The sequence below is a fragment of the Corvus moneduloides genome, chromosome 13 (assembly GCF_009650955.1).
Source record: "Corvus moneduloides isolate bCorMon1 chromosome 13, bCorMon1.pri, whole genome shotgun sequence".
NCBI classification, from domain to species: Eukaryota; Metazoa; Chordata; class Aves; order Passeriformes; family Corvidae; genus Corvus; species Corvus moneduloides.
Window position 1 is genome coordinate 10243390 of NC_045488.1, and position 24318 is coordinate 10267707.

General features: G+C 47.4%; 1 protein-coding gene across 1 annotated transcript in view; it reads right to left on the bottom strand.

The window, feature by feature from the left end:
• Window positions 1-23806, bottom strand: part of CHSY1 (chondroitin sulfate synthase 1) — a 75604-nt gene extending 51798 nt beyond the window's left edge. Inside the window, exons 1-2 of the mRNA XM_032123403.1 lie at window positions 23538-23806; window positions 14217-14712 (exon numbers count right to left, since the gene is read on the bottom strand). Coding sequence (XP_031979294.1) covers window positions 14217-14712; window positions 23538-23806 — 765 coding nt within the window. The remainder of the gene's footprint in view (window positions 1-14216; window positions 14713-23537) is intronic.
• Window positions 23807-24318: the final 512 nt, after the last annotated feature.

The following is a 24318-nucleotide window of genomic DNA, read 5'->3' on the forward strand; positions in this document are numbered from 1 at the left end:
AACAAAATCCAAGCCACTGTTCTTCAGTGCACGCTCTCTGCTTGGACAGGAAGAAAACATACTCTAAGTAGTCACTTTCAGACCTCGTTTTTTGGTAAAGAGTTGACTGTTTTGCATGGTAACTAGGCATGAAATTATGCCAGCTACAATGCAGGCAGCTCAGTGTTTTTTCTATGTTGGCCATCAGTCAGGTGCACGAGCGCTCCCAATTGGGGTTTAACTCAGATGCCACACCAGAACACATCCCATCAGCAATATGCTTGTCACTTCCACACGGGATGGTTTTGCTGGCATGTGGAAGCTGAGGCTCAGAGCATGTTGCTTTCTTGGCAGGTATTCCACCTTGCCTAGGGGAGACAGGCACAGGGGAGTTCTGTGTCTAGGAAAAATAAGATTACTGTAGCCCAGCAGATATGATTTCCAGCTTTAAGGATTAGAGCTGTGTCCCAGCAAGAGCTAGGGAAAACAGCAGGTTGTTCCTTAGCTTGCACCTTGTAACATTTTATTGTTTACCTGCATTTATTTTAGACTAACTTCCTTCCTGAAGGCCTATCTCAGTCCTTCTCTGCCCACCCCCACCACACACCCAGTCTCCCTACTCGAAGAGAAACTGCAACTAAGGTTAAGCACATTTAAGGTTCACATCCTGACACTCCTTAAGGAAAACAGCTCCTTCAACATCTGCAAGTGACTGCTTTTCCTCCACCCTCAGCACTGCCCACCTCAAATTTTGTCCCTTAGTTGTCCTCTGCAAAGGTGAGCACCTGTAAAACAGCTCCCTGATTTACCCAGGCAAGAAACTGGTTCACTTGCAGCAGCAGCTACAAAAGGAGCAACATCTGCTCTGTAAGCACTCAGCAGAGCATTGCACAAGAGCACTTACTTTAGCCTGCCTGATATTGCAAATACCAAAGGAATCTCATTCCCTTGTATCTCTGCTCATGGGTTTAGAATATTTGAAACTACTTGGACTCAGCACATTAATAAGACCAAACCCCCCCCCCCCCCCCCCCCCGGCTTTCACTCTGGCTCTCTTGCTTTCACTACCTTTCACCTCCAAGAGGTTTTTTCCCATTGCTCCACTTTGCTCCCTGGTGCCAGTGAAGAGTCTCATCTGCACCCCTGCAAGCTGGGCTCCCTCAAGTTTTATTAGGAAATCAGCTCCAGTGACTGCCCTGGGCCACGGTTTGAAAAGGCTGATGAAGAACTGCAGGTTCGCCTGCAGGGCTCCTCACTCCCAGCTCAATTCATTCCCTCTTTGATGCCTTCTGGGAACTGGAGCACACCATGCTGATTATTTTTGCAATTTCTGCCTGTGACTTTTCTGCCTCTAAACAAGTGGGGAGGCGACATTTCCTGAGCCCACTTCAGGAAAAGGCCCATTCCAGCAGAAAATTCGGTTCTCCCTCTCCCTCCTGAAAACAAGTCTGCTCCTGCCTCACCTCACTTCAGCCCTGATGGTGGAATTTTAATTGCAGTGACTGGTGAAAGAGGGGAGGGAAGGTGTGGTTTGGCTGCAGGACACAGAGTCAGGACCTCTTACACTCTACACCTTGCCCTGACAGTACCTCCTCCTGTGCCCTGGGGATAACCCTGTGCCATGTGGGGAGAGTTGTTGTTCCACAGGGTGGAAGGAGCATGGGAAAGGTTTGCAAAGCCCTTTGATGGTAAAGCACAAAATTCTAGACCCGGGGTAACAGTTCCCTCACTGTACTGGGAAATCAGGTTCCTCCAAGTTTCCCTGCAAGCAAGGTCAAAACCACACTTGAAGTTTGCTCAAGAATGACAGCCAGTCTAAAATTAAGCTGAAAAGTAACTTCTCACCCTCTTGTGAAAGAGGCCACAAAAAGCCTGAATGCATCTTCAAAGCCAAAACAGATCTTCAACAAGAAATACTCCCCAGAGAGGGGAACAAGCACAGGCACATGTTCCAAGGCAGAGCTGGGTGTCAACATCAAGGCCTGGGCAGGGCAGAGCTGCTGTCTCAAGGGACAGGGACTCAGTGGTGGAATATGCCATGGACCTGCCCTGAGTCACCTTTTGCCACACTCAGCTACCAGGCCTCGCTATTTATCCATGCTAATGGGGCAGAAGGGAAGAGCAATGTCAAAGCAAAAGAGCTTAACATGAAACAGCACATCCCTCTTGTGCTCTTCCTCTATCCCACGAGACCTATCTCATGGTAATTTGATGAAAAGTTGTTTTTCCACCCAAGCTCTACTTTGAGTCAAGAAGCCAGCAGTGACAGCATCAGAAAGCTATTTGGGAATGGAACTGAAGAGCTGTCAGATAGCTTTGTGGGGTTAAAAAAACCAACTTAGAAAACCAAACACAGGAGACAGGAGATGGCAAACCTCAAGATGTCTGAAGACCACAGGAGACGAACTCAGAGACTCCCAAATCACCAGGACCTTGCCAGTTTACAGAGCCTCCTCTCACTCCCTCCCCTACATTTCAGAAGATGAGTGTGCATTTCTGGGCAAGACTGGTTTCAGGAAAGCGTCTGTGGAACAAGCATGAGGACACGTGCAGGAGAAAAAAAAATAACAGTGGAGGCGGGGAAAAGATGGGGAAATTAATCCAAAGGCTGCAATAAAGCTCAAAAATTTTAAGAAGTCAGGGGTTTTTTCCATATAAGTGCCTGGTGAAGAACTGGGGTGCCTCTGTTATGGTGCACACAATGTCTTTCAAGCCAGGTCTCTCTCGGGAGCAGAAATTCAACACACTTTTTCCCAGAGAAAGTTCTATTGTCCTGCAGTCACTGCCAAATTCAGATGTTTAATTTGAAGTGTGAAACACAAGGATTCCAGTCTGCTTTTAAAGAGAAAATCTCCAGGCTACCGCTCCATCCCATAACTAACACCAGCTTTGTTCAGGGCAGGACACAGCACAGCTCCCTATCCTCAAAAGGAAAGGGAGGCAACATATAAACAACATATCACTGTACATCACAGCCTGGGAGCTGCATACCTCAAACAGTAACCAGTGCTAACAGTCTGAGGCACCTCAACAGATGTATGGCCAAGCTGCTATAAAAGAGCCTTTGTGCTGGCTGAACAGAAACAAGGCATTTTCTGTACAGGAGACGGCCTGACCACCTCGCAGGATAAACGGGGTTACACATTTCACACCTCCCCTGCACCAGGGACTCCAGGGCAGATGACACAAGGCAGACACCACGGGATGGAGGAATGACCCATGTCAGGGATCTGCAGGAGCCACTCTGCAGCCACAAGGAAGATGACTTTACCCTCACCTTCCATCCTCCTCGCTCGCAGCTCCCATGTCAGGACTGCACGGCCTGGTTTAAAGTAGAGCCAACCTGCCATTCAGTGGAGGTTTGTCCCTGTGGAATAGTCCATGCAAAAGATCATCACAAATACTTGTGATCCACCATCCAGAGCCCCAGACAAAGGCTTTTCATCCTCAGGCTTAAGCACCCAGCTGCTATTTTATATATTTTGAAACACACTTTTCATCTTCACCTTAGTTTCCAGTTCTGAAATTAGGCGAATTCTTCAAAGCTGCAGGAGCTGCAGTGTTATTTTTGGCCTAGGAAAGATAAGAAATCATATGAATGGTTTTTCCTCAGTACAAGCACACACAGCAGCAGCAAACTTCAGGATTCAGCCAAACATGTTATTCCACAGGATCAGAAGCGGCTTCCAGTTGGGCCCAGTAAAACAGCAAGAAAAAGTGCAACTGCAAAAGGCTCTCACAGTGACAGCAGTGCATGGTTCAACTCGATGGAGGCAGAAAGAGAGGGAAAAAAAGAAAATTTGAAAAAGTCAAAGAAAACTTGCTCTGTCCAAAACCTGGAAAAACCACAGTTAGCAAACATTCCCAGGGAAGCAAAAGCCCTGCTGCTTTATGAAGATTAAATCTGCTATTGTCTCACAGTCGTTGGCTGTTCGCTTTTTTTTTAACGTTCCCCTTGGCCAAAGATGTTAGGAAGTATCTTCAATAAGAAAAGGATATAAAAACAAGTATACCAGTTAATAAATCTGTGATAAGGTTAGACAAACAAGGTACGGTAAGGTGAGGGTAAGGTTTCTTGACAAATCATCTGTGATAAGGCTAAGCAAATTTCTCTTTTGTCAGGACAGGAAAGATACACATGCAAGGGCACAATATTTTCACTGATCTGGACAATGAACGTGAGAGGTGTATGTTCTGAGTCACTCACGTTGGGCAAGACTTTTTTTCAAGCATATGGTCTGAAGACTGTAGGAAACCATTAAAAAAAATGGGTCAGGCATTTAACCCACTCTGCCCCCTTACATTGAGGGAGACTGTAGGAAAAAACCTTTATAAAAAATTCAGACCTTAGATAAAGACAGTTCCCTATTGAATATCTATGCAGAATTACACAATGTTAATTCTCAACAACCCATCTACTAAGAACTTTGTCCTTTTGAGGACAAAGAACATTGCCCTTATGCAGAGATGCTGAGGAGTGAACTCTGCTGTCCCTTGGGCAAGTGTTTTCCCTCTCTGTAAGACAGTAACACAAAATAAAAAGTATGGTTACAAAGGATTAAGGCAGCACAGTTAATGCAAACTAGCACTCTCTCCTGCATTCCTCACTAATACAGTGGTGACATAACCAGCCAAAACATGCAGCTTTGATTCAAATAAGGTTTCAAGAAGTTACTGCCAGGTAATTACACCCATTGAAGGCCCATGAGCAGAGGAACCTTCATTAATACCCTGCTGCTGTTCTCGAAGCGCTTTTCAAACCAGCTGCACCAATCTGAAGTGGCAACCATGAACAAGAGCAGGCAACAAGTGTTCATGAGCAGACTTGTGCCTGCCTTTCAGAAGACACTCTGACATATGGCTGAGCACAGCCACGAGGACAGCAGGCAAGGACACAGCATCCAAGTGCTGGCTGCCTCCTCTGCAGGGCTGGGGCAGCCCTGAGGTAGAGGAGCTTTCTGGTAATGTCCTCCTTTATTTTTCTGATAACACGCTTTTCTTTGCAGCTGAAAGAAGGTGACAGTGGCACTTCAGGAACTGCAGGCAGCTTTCTGCTTTCTAATGAACTGCTGGCTGAGTACAAACTATGGGTTCCTATTTATTTCATTGCTAATCCTAGCCTCTGTGTAAGAACCTGTGCTTAATCCACAAAGAGTACCGGATGCTTCTGAAGACTGCTTCCAAGAACAAAAATATAGCACTCAGCTGGAGCTCCCTAAAGCCATTCAGTAGGAAGGATTAAACCCAGAGACTTGGATAGAACTTAGATCCAGTGGGCATGACCCTACCTGTGCTCTCTTCATTACACAGGAGCATGTAGTGCCTTTGCCTTTTCCTAAACCTCTTTCTAACCTAATGACTCCAAAGCACTGGCTCCAGGAGCTTCATCTCACAGCTCTGCACAAACATTCAGGGCTCCCATCCATGTGCTCTCAGTATAAACCAGCACAGACTCAAATGAAGCTGTCTGTAGCAATGCTCCCAGGACATCAGATCACCAAGCACAGGAGCTGACCACTGAAGCTTTGCCTGCACAGCAGCCCTGGGAGCAAGTCCCTGCTAGCAGCTCAGGTAAAAATGGCATCACACAGGCTGCAAAGCTCTCTGTGGAAAGGAAAAACTGCTTCCATGCTCACCTGGAAAGGGGAGCTCGCTGTAGTGGCTCTCCTCTTACCACCAATACTTCAAATCAGGGCACAACACTGAAGCATGGACAAGAGATAAATGGATAAACAGACATTTCCTGTTCAAAGAGCCTTTAAAAAAATGGTCCCTAATAGCTTCAGTCCCTAGTAGCAATATAAATTATATGCGGGCATTGATTCTTTTCCTGAAGTCACCATTACCACACAAGCTGCAAGTAAGTGGCATGAAGTTCAATAGGTTCTCAAGAACCCCCCCATAAAAATCTGTCACAATTTTTACTTCTGTTTCATTATTGTAGCAGCACTTTTAACTTGCTCAAGACACAATTGAAAAAAACACTAACTTGCTCTCACTGAGGGTACCAGCAGAAATTTACTTTCATGTAAAAAAAACTAACCAGAAACAACCAGAACCCAACTTTCAGTTTTGCAAGGACTCCCAAATACACTTTCAGCTGAAACTAAAATTTAAGAAAACAAAACCAGTTAGATCCCCAAACTTTTCCAATTAAGTTCCCAACTTCTTTGTGACACATAGAGGTCATTTCGGTCTAGGCATGCAGGAAGATAATCCCCACCCTTCAGGCAATCGAGATTTCTGGCAGGATTTTAAGAGGTCTCCAGCTGATAACTATGAAAAGTTCACACCACCAGGAGTCCAGATAAGCTTTTAACACAGGAAATTAGTGAGAAAATGTTTTAAGCATTTTAAAGATCAATTAAGATGGTGTAACAATCCAGCAAAGTAGAATCGAGTTCCCTGCTTCAAATCAGATGGGTTTAGAATACAAAACAGCAGCTCTGGAACTCGGAGGTGTCTGCAGGAAATGAGGTTAGACCAACGCAGGGCAATTAATCTTCTGTGCAGTCAGATTACAGACTCCCCCCATCCCCAGGGCCACGAGACACAGCCAGAGCAGGGCTAAACTGCTGAAGGTTGTCATCTTGCCTCTTCGTTGCCCATCCATGGGCCAGTGGTTCTCCCCCACAGCCTAAAAAGCCAATCTCTTTCCTGACATGTGAGGTACACTCAGGGACAGCACACAGGGAGACTCAAGATATGCAGTTCTCATTTGTAACTGCAGATGTAAACTATGAAAAAAGCAGCACCAAATGCCATTTTCTGCCTTGTCAGCACTGGCAGACCGTGAAGTTCATGAAGAACACTGAATTTCAGAGAAGCAAAAGGTGAACTGGGAGTTCCCGGCTAGGGTGAGTCAGCTGGTGTTAAGAGCTCTTTTCAGGATCTTTCCCAGCACAGGCAGCAGACCAGTGACTGCAAACAGGGTCAACTGGGGAAAATGTGGCTGTAGAGATCACAAATGCATCCTCAGACACTGCCCTGGTACACTGTCAGTCCAGGGAGCAAGGGAAGTGTCTCACCACATAGCCTGCTAGGAAATAACTCTCTCCCAAAGCATTAAGAAAACCCTTCATAGCAGGTTAGTGCTACACACCACTGCGGCTACAACCACTGTCTAGAACAACTCTGAATAATTATCTGTGTTCATTCATTGAAAGTTTCAAAAGAAAACCATCTTTTACACTAGATTTGATTGTTGTTGGGGTTTTTTTTAAGTAACAAATAGGTATTACACCAAGACCCATCATACCTATCCATTTACAAAATCCGAGTTTTGTTTCTTCTCTGTAATAATTCAATTGTTTTTATTCTAAAAAATCAAGTATTTCTCAAAACACCATATTCCAAGTATGACAACACTGAAAGCATTTGAGCTGTGGGCTCCTACCCTCCTGTTGGTGACCTCAGCCAAGTTTATATTAAGCCCCTTCCCCACATCAGCACTTCACTTCTATTTCCCACCACCAAGCAAGACTAGCTTTTCTCTTCCATGCTTACAGGCTCTGACACCTCCATGCTGCTAGTGCTTTAAGCGGCTCACAGAACTTGGCTTTAATAGACTGAGGGGAGAAATGCAAATATTCTCTCCAAATTAACACAATTAACCCTCCCTCCCCCAAGCATCCAGGTCACAATTACCCTCTACATAGAGATCAGCTAAAAACTTCCATACTGAGAGCCCCAGCTGGCAATATTTTATGTCCCCTTCAGTCAAGAAAGACAAATATTTAATCTAATTTTATCAGTGTCTAGTCACATAGGACACTTACAGAGATCCTGGTCTTATACAGAGGTATCCATGAAATGGTTTATTCCCTCACCTTCATCTTTTATACACAGAAATAAGCACTAAAGAAAATGAAAAAGGAAACTTGCCAGCTCAAAGTTTGGACAGATATCATTGACCCACAGGAGACAACTGACTACAAAGGTATTACTGGGTTTGACATTGACTAGATTTGGAATTTAAAAGTGTCCTTCCAAGATCTCCAGTCAGGTGGGACTCCCCTACAAGAGGCAGTGCAGCTCTGATCACAGCACAAGTACCAGAGCCTCACAGCTCCAGCAAGCTGTAAAGATCTTACCCTGCAAAAGTAGGATGACTTTCCCATCAGTTCAAAAGAAAAATATACAATAGTAAGCTTCTAGTCTCAGACTCGCCTCCCTCTGCCTATCCCCACTGCTGTTCACAGAATAAACTCAAATCCTCATCTTCTGATTTCCTTAACTAAGAAACTGGAATGATGAGCTATTTTATTAGAGTCCTTTGTCCTGTCATGCTATGAAGGATTAGCCTTTCCTGACTTGTCCTCAAGATAACAACTAATCCCCATGTCTCCCTCAACTCAACAGGCTGCACAGATCCTAATAACAAAAGCACTGCACTTCAAGACAACAATAATGGGGGGAAAGCAATAACTTCTGTTTGCTGGATTCATAGCCGAAGCTTCCTAAGAGTCTGCACAACACCATCAAAGTTCTCATTTCAGCAACCCTCAGCTTAGGCATTAGGTCAAGTCATCCAGCTAACTAAGGACAGATTAACCATGTGCTCACAAAATCTAGGTCAGTCCCAAACAGGCTCTACAGCCTGGAAAGGCCTCTTTGTGTCAGCACAAATCCCCCAGCCCTCCTCTCTGAAAATGTTCTGCAGAAAGTGAGTGGGATTCAGACTCAAGTTTTGTTACAACACTTGTTCTTCATTCCTAAAACACAGAATAAACCTTGACCAAACTGCATTCAGAAGTCAGTAAGAAATCACTCAGTAATGTCAAGTTCTCCCTCTTTGGAACATCTGGTTCTAAAACACTCAGTTATTTTCTGAAGTGAAAGAGCCAGGTCAGGACCTGGCTGCAGACCTGAGATGTGTCTCCCATTCCAAACCCTCCAAACCCCTAACCCTTGGTTTCACAAACCCAGTCTTCAGCCTTTACTCTCTCCTTTGACCTCTCTGCCCTCCTCCTCAGCAAACACTAAAATTAGACCACAGTGGTTGTATCACGCTGCCTCCCCACTGTAGTCATGGACTCCCTGTCACATCAGTCATGTATTTCAGTCTCACCCTGAGCCCCATGCATCACCTCCCCTGCCCAGATAATGCTCTTCTCTAGTCTTACCTGTCTGTCCTTTGACAAAATGCCATTTCTCATTACCTTCAGGGAGCTCAATCTCTGTCCATCCCCCAAATGCATGGCCACCCACTTACATCTTAATCTGAAGCCAAAAAGACATCTCTGAGGTGTTCCAAAGATAAAATTTTGTGCTGGAGGAAAGATGGTTTATAAACATCCACCCTAAAACTCTGGGTATGCTTGTATCCTCCCTCTCTCTCACAGACAATTCACATCAAAGGTTCTTGAAATTAGGTGATGCAGTGGGCTGCACACATGGCGAGATAAGGTGTCCGTGCTGTCAGGGTTTGCCAAGTTCTCTTGCTTTGACTTCAGAAAATGCCCAAGCTTTGAAGCCAGGACAATACACACATATAATAATGTCTGATTTCAAAAGTGCTGCTGGATGCTCCCAGCACAAAGACAAGTCAAATCTTTCATTTGCTGGCTGGGAGTCCCAGGAGAGGTTCATGGAGCAAGAACAACCAACTGCCCCCAGGGTCTGCAGAGAACAGAGGTGCTCCAGAACACCCTGCCCCAGGACCTCCTCACAGACCCCATCCTGCCCTGCTCTGAGAACATGCTGTGTGCTGGGTGTCACTCATCACCCAGCCACAACAGGATCAATCTCCTTTTTGTTAATGAGAGGTTTTCACAGAGGATAAAGCAAAGGAACTGGAGGTTAGCCAGTAATAGCAGCACCTCTTTCCAGTCTTTCAGATCTGATCAATCACTGCAGGACTATAATTTTTTTTTTTTTTTTTTTTACTTCTGGCTGTCTTACAGAAAACCATAAACTTCAGTTTTGCCCATGGGAACATCCATCCCAGAAACGGTACATTCTGGCACTGCCAGTGTACTTGGCAGATATAATGTGCACTTTAAGGGCTTTCTTAACTTCAGTGAATTTCAGAGTAGCAATTATCTTCAATTACTCCAGATGAAAGACCACACAAAATGTTAATTCAAACCCCCCTTCTCCCAGAAGCCCCCTGCTATCCCTAGTCACCACTGCCCTACTTCTTCCCCTCACCAACACCCGAAAGGTTGGACTTGCTCTTCCTTGCTGCTCACATTTCCTGATGTGATTGCTGCCTTTGTCATACCTTCCTTTCCATGTATATTGTAAAAAATCCTGTCTCCTTTCAGGACATTTTAGAGTACTTGCTGCAGTTTGGAGGAAAGCACTGCCTTCTCCACACAGAAACACTTGCTGCATCTCACCTAACTTCTCCCACAACCTCAATAAAACACACAAAACTGGTCATTTATACCAGTTAGAGCTGGGAAAGGCTGCTCCGTTGGATTCAGCTGCTTCTATTGCACTGTAGGACACAGAGGAAGTAAGTGGTATCACCTGAAAGCAGCGTGTCAGAAGGGTTTTATTACTGAAGAAATTAATGGGATATATCATACTGCCTTGACTTCTAGCAGCTACAAAGAGCCTGTATTAAAGTTGTGAAGTTATTAACCACAAATTAGAACAATACTCAGCAACAGCTGCAAAACAAGGCTGAAACCACCAAGCTACACAGCAGTGACTTTGTAATTCAGGTGCATTTAAAGGAAATGTCAGACATAAAACTGAGATCAACAATACTTTGGGATGGTTTAAATCACAAATGAAAAAGCCTGTCATCAAAACCAGACCATGTTCTCAGGCTGAAATCCAAGACCCTGCGTGGCACCACACGGCAGTGTAGGAGAAAACAGAACTTCCATGTCCCAGCAATCGAGGCAAGAACTACTGGTGGGAGGAAAGGGGAGAAGGAAGGAGACTTAAGTACGCAATCTTTTGCTGAGAAAAACACCCAGCAATGTGCCAGAAGTCTAAAGTACCAATATTCACTAGAAATCCAGAACACTTCTGAGCAAGTTCACTTCGAGCCTTTAGTTCTCTTCAGGAAGAAGGACCACACTCCACATTTCTTCATAAATTCTCAAGCTCTCTTCAGAGATTCAGGCTTCAGAGATTTCAGTTCCATTCTTTTCATGACTGTTTTCTTACCATTTGCTGCATAAACTCTCTGGCTTTGGGTGCTCCACCCTATAGAGTGCTGAGTTTTACAGTAATTTGTCAAACAGCAGCGACAGTCTGGGTTTTGTTTTTACAATGATGATAATCCTTGCCCTAAAGAACTTTACACATTTACTTTTACTACATTTAACAGCCATGTCTCATCTGTGACTCACTTGACCTCTGTCAAATAAGGGAACAGCTCTGAGCCTGGTCACAGGAGCTTAAAATCCATAGTGGGCTGCAAACTCCTCCCAAAGCAGCATCCTGGGTGGGTCAGACGAAGCTCCCCAGAGCCCAGAGAGCTGCAGTTGTCCTCAACCTTGTACATGCTGTTGCTGCTGCTTTTCTGGGATGAGATGACACAGGAAGTCCAAAGAATGGTGGTGTCAATTCCTCTACTGTGTCTGCTGAAAAGCTCCTGACGACAGGAAGAGTGTGAACAAATCCTTGCAAGTCTTGAAACGGGCAATAACCGGTGCCACTCCAATGAAGTGGTCTGAGAGGCACTGCGGAGAGCAGCGGAGTGACAGAAACACAGGAAGGGGGGAAAAAAGGGGTTTTGAGACAGACTGCTGCGAGCAGAAAAGCCACACAGAGCCGGGCCTGGCGATGCATTCGGGCACACCACCAGAGTCAGGGCCAGGGAAGATGAGCAGCACAGTAAAGACATTGTAGGATCCTAAAATCAGAGAAAGGGGGCAGTGACAGTCATGGAGATGAGTAAAACGATTCTGGGCAGGGAGCCCACCACAAGAACAGTGCAGGGAAAAAGCCACCCGCAGCGAGGACCAGCAGGGCACTCCACACCCGAGACGCTGAGAATGAAAACCAGCGAGCTGGGGGGTGACTGCAGAGACCTGAGCTCCTCATTTGTGCTGCCACTTGAGCCTCTTCAGAATAGGAAGTGCAGGCTGCAAAGGAGAAGTGTGAGGTTTGGGATTTCTAAGGCCAACACTGCTGTGTTTGCTGAGCATTGTGCTGTCACAGCTTTTCTTCCGACGGGAATTGTGAAGGATGCAGTGGCTGTGCCCCAGCAGAGCAGGCACAGATAAACTTTTTGCTCCATCAGAAGCTCAGTGAAACACAACACTTTGCAATTCACTTACAGTGGCCTGTTACTTGATGTTCACGAACGTACAAGACATGGAAAATGTCGCTTTTACACCAAGCCTTCCTAACACAGCTGTTGCAACAGCTGTGTTATTTCACACAGCTATTGCTTTATCTGAAATAAAATACCAGGCACATTTCATCTGGGCAATGAAAGGACCAGATCAAAAAAGATGACAGGTATTTAAACTGAAAAGCCACAATTAAATGAGAGTGGACTTACTTCTTGTAGAAGCTGTGTGCTTTCATCATTGAAACTCTTCCTACTCTCCCAAACAGCTGAGCCTTAACATCTCACACTCACGGGTTACTTCTGAACACCCTACAGTTTATACACTTCACACAAACCAATTTTAAGTAATTCATGGCCCTTAGGAGAATCCAGAATTAGGGACAATAACAGAAGCTGATCAAACAAGACTGGTTTGAGAAAGCCCTATCAATTTCTGTCAAACAGCATTCCCAGTGCAGTTGTGTGCTATCATTGGCTATTTCAATCCAACATTAGGTTATATTGAATTTAGGAGCCCTTTGCCAGTTTCAATAGGACCAAAATGCTGACCTTCAGTAACTTACCAAATGCCAGATGGTACAGGCATTCACAGCAGAAGTTATTTCAACTCTGAATGTCTACAGTAAAAATTTTATGCTGCTAAAAACTGTGGAAAAAGTTACGGACTCTTTATGAATGGCTAAACCACAATGCCGACACGACATAAACTAGTTCCAGGTCTGAAAGCAGGGAACTGTGGAGAGGCACTGTTAGTCCGGAAAATCGCTAGGCGCAAAAGATACTAATTAACAACTGCGGCTAGAAACCTTCTTCCCCTTCCTCAGAGGCTCTCCCATTGCTGAACTGTGAACTCAAACAAAGCAACAGCTCTTGGGGGCAGAAATTCAGTGTCAAAAGTTAAACATGAGTCTTTGCCAGTGAAAGAGTGGCTCAGCAGCAGTATCTGTCACTGTCTGTGACCACAGCTCCTGTCACGCAGGCAGAAGAACCCTCCTTCACCATATCTCATAAAAGGACAAAGCCATAGTTGCGTCAGGTCGTAAATGTTTGTGTACAAACTGTTCAGCCTCTCTTCTGCTTTCAACTTCTCCCATATTTCTAAGGCAGACCCACCAGCATTTGCTGTGGTGAAACTACAGCTCAAGCCCAGCAGGTGTTTTTAACCAGGCAGTCTGTAAACACCCAGGACTCGCTTCAAGGATCCCAGCACACCCGGGGAGAAGCCCCTGTCACCTCTGGGGAGGAGCTGCCAGCTCCCAGCAAAAAGCATCAGGAAACTCTGCCACAAGCAGGCTCTAGGCTTTTTTTCCCCCAAAATGCCAAATGTGCAGGCACATCAGTGTGGGCAGACCACAAGTTTCGGTGTAAGAGTGGTGGCTTGTCTCTGCTGACGTCAAGGATCTGCTATGCAGGCACCTGCAGGATGGGGCTGCCAGCGAGTGCCCTGAGCAGCAAGGGATTTCGGCTGCCGGGAGGCAGCTCAGCATGCCAGGTGACAGTGCCAGCCACCATGAGACATCTCCAGTTTGGGGAAAAACTGTCACTGTCAGGGCAAACATCTGTCAGCCTCACACATTTCAGCTGCAGTAAGAAACACACAGTAATTGTATCATCCATTTTCCATGCTGACACCATGACATACTCAGCTAAAGAAGATAAAAGAGGCTTGGACAGTCAGGACTGCAGGCACTCGAGGCCATTTTGATTTAAGCTTATTCCCTTTCTGTCTAAACAAACATATCTGTTATGAATGACGAATGCTCCTCCATTTCCCTCCTTACTGCTGCATTTCCAAATTTTTGTAGGTCTTTCCAAGGGTGACACTTGCAGGAAAGGAAAAGCATAGAAACTCTACAGCTGGATGGTCAAGCTGCAGAGGGAGGTGTGGGATGGGGGAACTGCTGTGTACAACAGGAACCCTCCCCTCTACCTCCCACAAAAGACACTTCCCCATTCCCCACGCCCTCATCCTTACCTCATAGGACCAGACACACTGCACCCCTGCGAACCTCCGCACGCATCTCCCCACTTCCACGTCCTCGTGCGTGGTGTACATCTCCCGCAGGCACTCGCCAATGTGGGGCACCATCCTCCGCAGCACCTCCCGGCTCATGATCACTCCTGGCCCCCCCATGCAGAAGTTCTCGCCCGGTTCCAGTGCCAGCTTCCCCATCTCCTCCGTGGTGCCGAGGCCGGTCTGCCCCAGGAACAGGGGCTCGCTGCTGTTCAGGCTCCTGAGGAAGTTCTCCAGTTTGTCCCCTTTGATGTAAACGTCGTCATCAGCCCTCATAAACCATTCGTATTTGTCCAAGTAGTGGTCATGCATGTATTTGAGCATCATGAAGGATTTCTTCTGGGGTGGGTAGGAGTCATCTACACCTGGAAGCGGCACGATGGGGATGGGGATAGAGGTGTCTGAACCCTCACTGGAGAAGAATTCGACCTTGCCAGGAATGGTTTTGGACCACGTTCTAGATTAAAAAAGACAAGAAGGAATAATTAAACATAGAAACCAGGGCAGGCAGAGAGTGCTACCACAGACTACAGCTCAACTGCTTTACAAATTTTCTTTTTTGAATGCCTTGAAAGGTTATTTTTTACCACACAAATGAGGACATTCACATGGCACACACAGTAATTGGTACAACACACACAAAATTCTGATATGACAAGCATCTGAGTATCATTTTTGCACCTCCATATGTTAGAAAAATAATTCAACAGTAGCACTAGTGGCAAGCAGGATTTCTTAAGCACACTTGGTTTTGGACTAACAGCTATTGGTCACAAAATACAGAGGTGAGCCAATACAGGCCAACAATTTACATACAACTGAATTTACTGCTTCCAAAGCTTCCCTGCAAGTTATTAAGCATCATAGCCACCTTCTGTTCCCTCTAAGCCTCCCCAAAAGCTCAAATGTGCACTCAGACTTCCAGAGAGTAAATTCACATGAACTTTTAAGGAAATGGCATCCCTTGGGAAACCAACCAAACAGTAACTTCTCCAGATGGTGCGTGGAGAAAGCAAAGAGCAAAGCACAGAGCACGGAGCAGAAGTAACCTCAAGTGGCTTTGTCCATACCAGCAAAATTCTAAGAGATGCCTGTAAAACTCCTAATTCCCACGATAACATGGCGCTACCAACATCTGCACCTCCAGCAGCTTTCCAGACACTACATTCCAGGTTTTAGTGGAGAGGAACAGCACAGAAGAGGAGCCTTTCCTGTGCAGAGCAGCACAGTGACAACATCTGCTCCACACCTTCCGTGCTCCTCTCCGACAAATCCAACCCATCTGCGTGGGCAAACTGGGTCACTGATAGTGCAGGAAGAGCTGTAGGATGATTCCTCAAGGCAGAGCACAGCCTCCTCCAGGGAGGATTTTCAGTCACGTAACTGCTACAGCCTTGCCCTAAAAATTATTAATTTTAAGCTTGCAGTCCCATTTTCTGAGATTCTATCTCAGAAAAGAGCAGAGATCACACACTCCTCACAGAAACTCACAGAAAACTATTTTAGTTGGTAAACCAACAGGTTTTGTCCCTTTTTGTATAGGGGGGGAGAATATTTTATAGTTTTATATGGCAACTATCCTCAGAATATAACCTAAAGCTGATGTGAAAACACTCTAAGGTAAAGGACACAGTATTCCCTCAATGCATCACTGTCACTCTGACCTGATGCCTCTCAGCACAGGCTTCTTGCCAAAACCTGAGCAGATTTTGGGCAGCACAGACCATTTGAAATTTGAAATCTCCAGAATTAGCTATCATATAAAGCCCGAAATGTAAAAATACTTCAGGAGAATTATTCCTTAAGTTCCATCAGAAAATGCAGAGGTATTTAATGAGACTACCTAAACATCAACTTTGACACCTTAACAGTTTCTCACTAATTCCACTGTGTGTAATGAATACCACCCAATTACTTTAAAAGCTTTGTCTTCTGGATTTCTTACTGCCATGGGTAGTGTTTCATAGCAAAAGTTGAGATCCCAGCTTCCCAGAAGAGCACAGAGTAAAGCAAATGGAAACATTCCCACTGACTTCAGAACAGAGGTGATGAGGCCTTTAATCATCAGTGATGCAATTAATGCACAGTACTAGATGTTACAAATCATATCTGTTAAAGCACTGAGAACTGCCCATTTTAAAAGGAGACATGGTCATATCCTGAACTTTCACTATTAAGGAAGTTCTGCTGTTTATTTTCTGACACCCACACTCCACATACAAATCATGCACAGCTCTTCCCATATCAACCCGCAGACTAAGACTTTTCTTCACTAAAGGTACTCAATGTATTTAAATTTTAGTCTCACAGAAAGAAAGGACAGAAGGAGTTACTGAGAAATGCAGCTCATCTCGTCCACTGAGACACAGCTTTGGGTGGACACAGGACACTTTGCAGACAACCACCATTTGAAGTTATTAGCTAAAGTCTTATGGAAATTTCTGTTTGTTTACTTTTTTATTCAAAAGCAAACAGCAAATTTTCAGACTTGCTGTCCATATCCTGAAAGATCTGCTTTTATCATGACTACAATCTATGGACAACACAGGATGTCTTCTATCACTTCAAGCTTTAGCTCCTTTCTGGAAGTTGTCAACCCCTTCTGTTGATTCCCAGTTTAAATTTACTCCCTGCTCTCCAAATAGGTACCCTCACCTCAAGACCCACTAAGTATTGTCAAGAGAAGAGCTCCCATTCAACAGAAAGGGAACAAAATGCATACCTAAAAACATACATCCATAAACCCTGGCATGCTTGATTCCCACGGTTCCTATTGCACTAAACCCTCCATCCCAAAACCCAAGTTTGAGCCCATCTTTCCATATGGCCATATTTAGGTTTTACATTAAAACAGGGATAAAACAGAGACATTCCTGCATATGTGAGGAGCCCACTGGAGACCATGCCCTAACAATATCCACATCCCAAGGACCCATGTGTGACCTGGGTCAGCACCACATCGTTACTCCAGCCTTGGGATCTCATGTCAACCACATCGACCGTGCACCAGCACAGCTTGACTGAGCCTTTGTTCACCTCCTGCAACAACACAGTTTCTAGGATGAGACAACTCAACGTGTTATTTGTGAGCAATTGTTTGAACCCAAAGGGACGAAACACTCCCACATGGAAAAACAGCCCGAGTGTCTGTGTCAACACAAGCATGGCTCGGGCAGAGGCTGAGACAATGGAGTCACCACGGGCTGCTCCTCACGTCGAAGCCACAGCTCGCTGTGGCCCTTTTTGGGGACAGAATACAGGGAGAACAGTTTGCTCAGGAAACACACTGGTGCACTCGGCCAAAGAAGCCAAACCACAGAGGGTGAGATGAACTGTTAAGTACGTTTTTCTGACCCCAGTTATCAGGAGAACTAAGGACTGATAAATGCAGAGATGAATTCTGATCAAAGCTGCTTTTAACTCTTTTTATCCAATGTTTCAAATAATCAGACCTGTCTCAGTCACCAGCAATTCCGTAGTTTAGGATGTGAAAACTACATTTCTTGCCAGTCCTCCCATCTCCACTGTAGTTTACCCTGTCTGCTCTCAGGTTATGGGCAGCAACCTGACCCTTCAGCTCCTGAGCATAGAGCTCTTACCTCAACACCTCCCCACCTCTGTGGCCCCACCAACACCCCCTTCCATATCGCTTTCCTGGTCAAGGTTTCTCCAAGCTTGTACGTACAGAAGAACTGTATGTTTGATAATTTAAAAAAGCAAAGAAAAGTATTTTTATGGAAATTTTACACCCTCCTTCCTCCCCATTGCCCTGTCACCCTCAGCTGTTTAAAGTACACATTGACACATTTCTGCCACCAGACTCCTGTCTCTGCACCACCTGGGCTGCAGTGATCGATCACTGATGGCCTCAGTCAAAGCCATTTCAACTCTGTCCAGAAATATCAGCTTGTGAATACAACCAATAGTGTACTGAACTGGTCATTTATAAACCCTGACAGATCCCAACCTTATCTCCCCCATGTAATCTGAATCTGCTGCTTAAGCAGGAGGATGTGCATGAATCAGGACAGCAAGGCTCTCTATTACCCTCCCCAGGAGGTAAAAAACCTGCACGATGCTGTGTGACCTGGTTTCTCTCAGTGCACAGGGCACAGAACTCCACAAACCAGAATGTTGTGTTGACGAGGAAATCAAAGTGAAAATTAAAGGAACACAAAAAAAATGAGTAATGCTTCCTCAGAAAAAAGCTCTTAGCAGAGGACATGAATCCAGTAATGCTCCAGTTTCGGTGGCTATCAAACGAATTTTACCATCCCTCCCTCACCCAGCTCTGCACACTGGATATCCTACATGTACTCTAGTCTACGCAAGCCATAAGCAAACTGGGTGAAAAGATATTATCCCAGCTGGCTCCCAGGTATCAATGAAATACAGAAAATCTTATACACACCAAGAGTGCTAAAAAACCCCAGTATTTTCTAAAAAGTGACCACAATTGTAGTCATGAAATGTTGTCATAAGTTATTTCTTTGTTTCAAAAGAAGCTTAAAAAGCACAGCTTGCAGCAGGAGCAGCACAGATCTGGAATGTTTTATCTTCAGTTTCCAGTATTTATTATTTATTTGTAGTATCTTGCTTTGTTATCAGCTCTGCAGACTCGGCAGAAGCACAGTCAGTGGCATCATGCAGACAGTGCTCCCTTTGTAGAGACCCAGGCTGAAGACTATGACAAAAAATGTATTTGGTTTTCGTCTGCAGCTCAAGAAGTTCCCTTAGAGGAGATCAGAGAAATCGTTTAAAGTTTTGAGAAACAGTCATCTTGTATAATTACCCTGAAGAAAATCATAATTTGTGAAGAATTCAGCAAGACAACAGACATAAAAGACTGATGTCTTGAATGCAGCTGAATTCCACGCTGAATTAGGGCTAGTTTTGCATAACTGTTCTTCAAGGTCCCATTCTTCCAACAACACTTGGTACAGGGGAAGCAATGAACCACAGCTTAGGTAGAACTGAGCATGGAAACCAGCACACTGCTCCTGCACAAGGTACTGGAGATGACCAACATGAGAGGTCACCAAAACAAACTGAGGTTTTAAATTTCCAGATCTCTGTCATTAAGATCTGCATTACAGAATTCGGATTTTGAGGAAAAGTTCCTTTCAAGTTTTTGCAGGATAGCTTTAACGGAGAACCCAAGCAGCTTCCACAGCTTTTTGAGTCCTTTGAGCTAAATTCTTTCAATTTTAAGTGATGCCAGTTTTTTGTCCATGCACATCCATCCACCTTCCTTGTGGACACAGGGACAGAAATGGATCCATCACCCACAGAGACACTGACAGTCAGTGCGTTAGGCTAAGATCAAAGCCCAAGTGTCTCAGAGGTTTGGGCTATATGGTTATTTTGGGGGGTGTAGGTGACTTTGTTTTACTTATTCCCCCTGTATCGATGACAGTTGCTCTCACTGTGTTTCCTTCATACTGTTCCTTAAACATTCTCACAAATTTTAGGTTAGTGGTCAGAAATCCCAAGTACATCATGTTTCTGGTGGAGGGTACCTGAGCAGGACACCGAGTTCTCACTACTGCAATACTGTGGTACGATTCATACATGAAGCAGAACATGGATTGTGTTGGCATGACATTCAAAGTCACTTCACAGGGACCACTCCCAAGAGGCAGGAGCTCCACAATCAATCATATCCCCTCACCAGCAACCAGAATAGGCCAAACCACCCAACAGATTCAGATCTACACTCTGAACTTAGGAGCAGCACAACAACATTTAAGTGCAGGCTTAGATAGATAGCACAGACTCCCTTACACCCCAAATCCTTCTGGCTGCCTTTCACTTAAGCTCTTCCGAGCACTCAGGTATTTGGATTCCAGTGCACACAGCTTCCTGTAAGCAACCACCAACACAGGCAGCACGTTCGAAATGGAGCCTCTGAAAAGCATCCTTCAGCCTCGAGCTAGGGATGGCTTAGCACCAGCCCCGGGCATCACTCATGGCCCTCGTGGCACTTGACGATGCCGCGGGGACTGTCCCAAACCGAGAAGTGCTGCGGCTGTGTTCCTGTAGAGATGCTGCCAAAGGCCAGCCGCTGACATCTCACCATTAACTGCATTCACACCACTCTCCTGCCACGTTTCCCAGGAAATCTAGTTGCTATACAAACAGGGGGAAAAAAAAAAAGGGTTAACTGTCTGATATTTCAGTTCCTGAGACAGCAGACTTAAATCTTCTGGGAGACTGCTTATTCCCATCCTCTCCTTCCTGCAGCTCTTCTAGGACAACTCCCCTCAACTGCAAAATCATTAGCACATATTGTTGCACTTTCCCTGAACCCCAGCCATCCCTTTAACTCCTTCCTGCCCAGCACTCTTCCTGACTATTCCTTGTCCTTTCAAGTGGCACCGTGGTTCCTGCTGCTGCACTTCACCGGCCTCCTGGAAGGGAAGCTCTGGTAACCTGGCTGTCAGATGCAATAACTGCTGAGGCTGCAGATCCAAAAACCTGTGGATCTAAAGCTTATTCTCTGCCTCATAGACTACAAAAGCACGACTGTTACAAAGAGCCAGCGGCTCCCGAAAATCCAGCAGGCCTGTTTTGCCTTGCAGTGGTCATTTTGCTCATGATTGATGTTCAGGAAGTGGATTGCTTCCCCTCTTGTTAGACCCTATCTGGATTCACAGCAGCCAGGATCAGCAAATGCTTTCCGCTCCGGTCCCTTTTAGCTGTGTCTGTAAATGGCCTTTGAGCCACAGCAATTTGGAGGTATTCAGCCTCTGAATCCCTAATTCCTTTCAGCGTGGTATCAAGGCTCTGCACACGCTGCCACCCCGGGAATGCCTTGCTAGCAGCTTCCCATTTCACTGGCTGTGCCAGCGATTCAGCTCACCAGGATGCTTTGTCAATGTAGTAATCCCAGCAATTGTCTGCTTGAGTACTTCACGGCAATCAAAAGCCATTTAAGATTTCAGGTTTGTCTTCCTCTTCCCCCCTCCCCATCTTCCCCCAAAGATGTCTTCCTGTCACCAGGACATTAGCTCATTTCTTTCACCAACGGAGGTGAGAAAAACGCATTTAGTCCTACTAAGAGTCTCTTTATCTGTCTCTTCCAAGAACAGACATCATCTCTAGAGGTTAAACCAAAATAGCTGCGCAGTAAAAAGCGATACTCAGATCTCCATCTAAGGGCTGAAGGAGCCTAATTCCATTAGCTGGATTTGTTAAATTGCATCTTTAGCCATTGTTTTGTGCAAGCAGATGTTGCAGATCTTGTTCTCTAAACCCAGCTCTGCCACAGCACGAGACTGTTCAGCAAGCACAGGCAAAACCAGGGATGAGAATCCTTCCCACACCAGCAAAGTGAATTCCTCCCCAAATAGCACTCTGGACAACACGGTGATAAATTTCCCTTTTCTGAATTCTTGATGTAAAATCTGAAGGATGCTAGACAAACTATTCTGCCATAAAAGCTGTTATGTGAAGTCCCAACATGACTCCAACCTCTCTATGAAAATCTAAATTACACAGCCCGTGAGATTTGCAATCCAAAATGCTCCATCCCACATGGTGCAAGAGAACGTAACCCTGAAGAAACAGATTCCTTCACCCAATTCAAAGCATCAATCATGCACTCTCTGTAACTTAATTACAGGTCTACTGCTGGAAGAAGGAATTAAGTTTCCCTTAAAACCATCGCTGGTGGACAGCATGCCTCAGATTGCCCAAATAAAGCAATTTTACTGCATTTGATGCTGATATGAAGACAGATTTCCTGAAACCAGAGCTGAGCTGGGAACGACGGTATGATGGTCCATCCTACATAGTTTTGCCATCCCACTCTCACTGGCCAGTAGGGCCAAGTACTTTTCAGCCAGGGCAGGCAGGACATGGAGAATGGTTTGTTCTAGCACAAGATTAAAGGGGATGTTCTATTAAAGATCTGTCCCAGAGTTCCTGGCTGCTCCTCCAGGGGTGCTGGCTCAGCCAGAGCTGGGGTATACCCGAGCTGACATTTTAGCTCTTAACTCTTTCAGACTTCCCGAGCAGGCTTCCCGTGCAGCCTCCCAGCACTGCCTGGTGGCGCACACGCCGGAGCAATGAGCATATTCCAGCAGAGCGGAGAGTTTCACCAAAGCCACAGACACATCTCTCACAAAAGAGATGATTATCCTGATGCTGCTGAGACTTTGGATAGAATTCCCGTTAGCCCATGGCCATACCCAGCTACACCTGGGGCCCACAGTTAGCAGCACACAGTGCAAAGCACCAAGATTGTCCCTGCTCCAAAATAAGGTGTGCTCAGGTAACCAACACGCGGCTCTGAGACTCTGGTTTCTGCATTAGCTCAACCAGCCTGAAGCACGGAGTGTTTCATGCAGGCTGACTCTCCTCATCCAAGCTGTCTCACTACCTGGTCCAGCCTCAGCAGTGGCTGTGGCGAGCAGAGGTGGGTTTTACTCTTTGTTCCCAGATGCCTGTTCTGGGTCTCACTCCCAAGCACACGCTTTTGGCTTGGCGCAGTGGTCTTTGCTTCCCTACCCAGGGGATTACAGCGGTCTCCAAAGTTTATTTCTGTTACCATCACGCTGTCAGCTCTCTCCATAAGCAGCAGCCAAGGACCGTACCAGCGTGGCGCAGCTGCGCCCAAGGCAGAGGCACTGAGGGACACACTTTGATGCCCGTGCCCCGCTGGTGACCGGCAGTCAGTGTCCCCTCGCATCGGCGGGGCTGCCTGGCCCTCAGGCAAGGCCACTGGGGCCACCTGCCAGGTGGTACCTGGCTGAGCCAGACCCGGCGGGAGCGGCAACGCGACTCAATCGACCCCTCGCGTCTCCGCCGAGCTGCCCGGGCAGCGGAGCAGCGCTCGGGGCACCACTCCTCCCGCAGCCCGCCCGGAGAGCGCCCCAGGGCTCCCTCAGTGAGCCCGGGTCGGAGCTGAGCGTGTCCCGAGGCTCGCTCGCACCTGCCCCGGGGAAGGGCAAGCGGTCCCCGGGGCCGGCAGGGCATCCCGGCGGCAAGCGCATCCCGAGCGGGGCGTTCCTACCCCGGGGGGACCGGCCGACCGGGCCGATTCCAGCTGAATGGGACAGAACCGAGCCAAGTCCAGCTCAGCTGAATGGGACCGAATCGAGCCAAGCCCAGCTCAGCTGAACGGGGCCGAACCGAGCTGAGACGAGTCGAGCCCACCAGAACCGACCCCGAGCCCATCCCAGACCCCAGCCCAACGCAGCCCACCGGACCCGCGCCCCGCCGAGTGCAGCCCACGGGACTCCCATCCCCGCCGGGCGCCGCCGGCCCCCGCCCGCTCACCGGTGCGCGGCCACGGCGCGGCTCCGCAGGTACTTCTGCGCCGTCATGACCCCCACGAAGAGGAAGCTCTGTGCCGGCGGGCCGGGGCGGCGCGGCGGGGCGGCGGCGGCGGCGGGCGGCGAGCGGCAGCCCTGCGGGCGGGCTCGGTGGGGCCGCGCCGCCGCCGCCAGCTCGGAGGCGCGGGGCAGGACGAGGCGCGATGCGAGCACGAAGCCCAGCACCAGCCCCAGCAGGACGCTGAGCCAGGCGCGGCGGCCGCGGCCCGCCATGCCCGCCCGGCCCGCTATGCCCGCCCGGCCCGCTGCTCACAGCGCCGCCGCCGCCGCCAGCCGCGCCGAGGCGCCCAGCGCCGCCATGGGGGAAGGGGCAGGGACGGGAAGCGGAGGGAGGGGAGCGGGGGGCCGCCCGCCTCCCCGGCCCTGCCCCTCGGCACAGGCGCCGTGTGCGGCCCCGCCGCGCTGCCCCTGGCTCCGCCCGGCCGCCGCGGAGCCGCCGTCCTGCAGCCCCCGGTGCGGCCCCCGCCCCGCGCGGGGGTCCGGGACACGGCCGTGGGGAGGGGGCACCGAGAGCCGGGATGTGACCCTGGGACGGGAGCCAGATCCCGAAGCACCACCCTGGAGCGGCCCTGCGGGACGTTCCGCCCCATCTTTGGCAGTGTTCCAGGCCAGGTTGGACGGGGCTTGGAGCAGCCTGGTCTGCGGGAAGGTGTCCCTGCCCATGGCAGGGGTTGGAATGGGATGAGTGTTAAGGGCCCTTCCAACCCAAACCGGTCGGTGGTTCT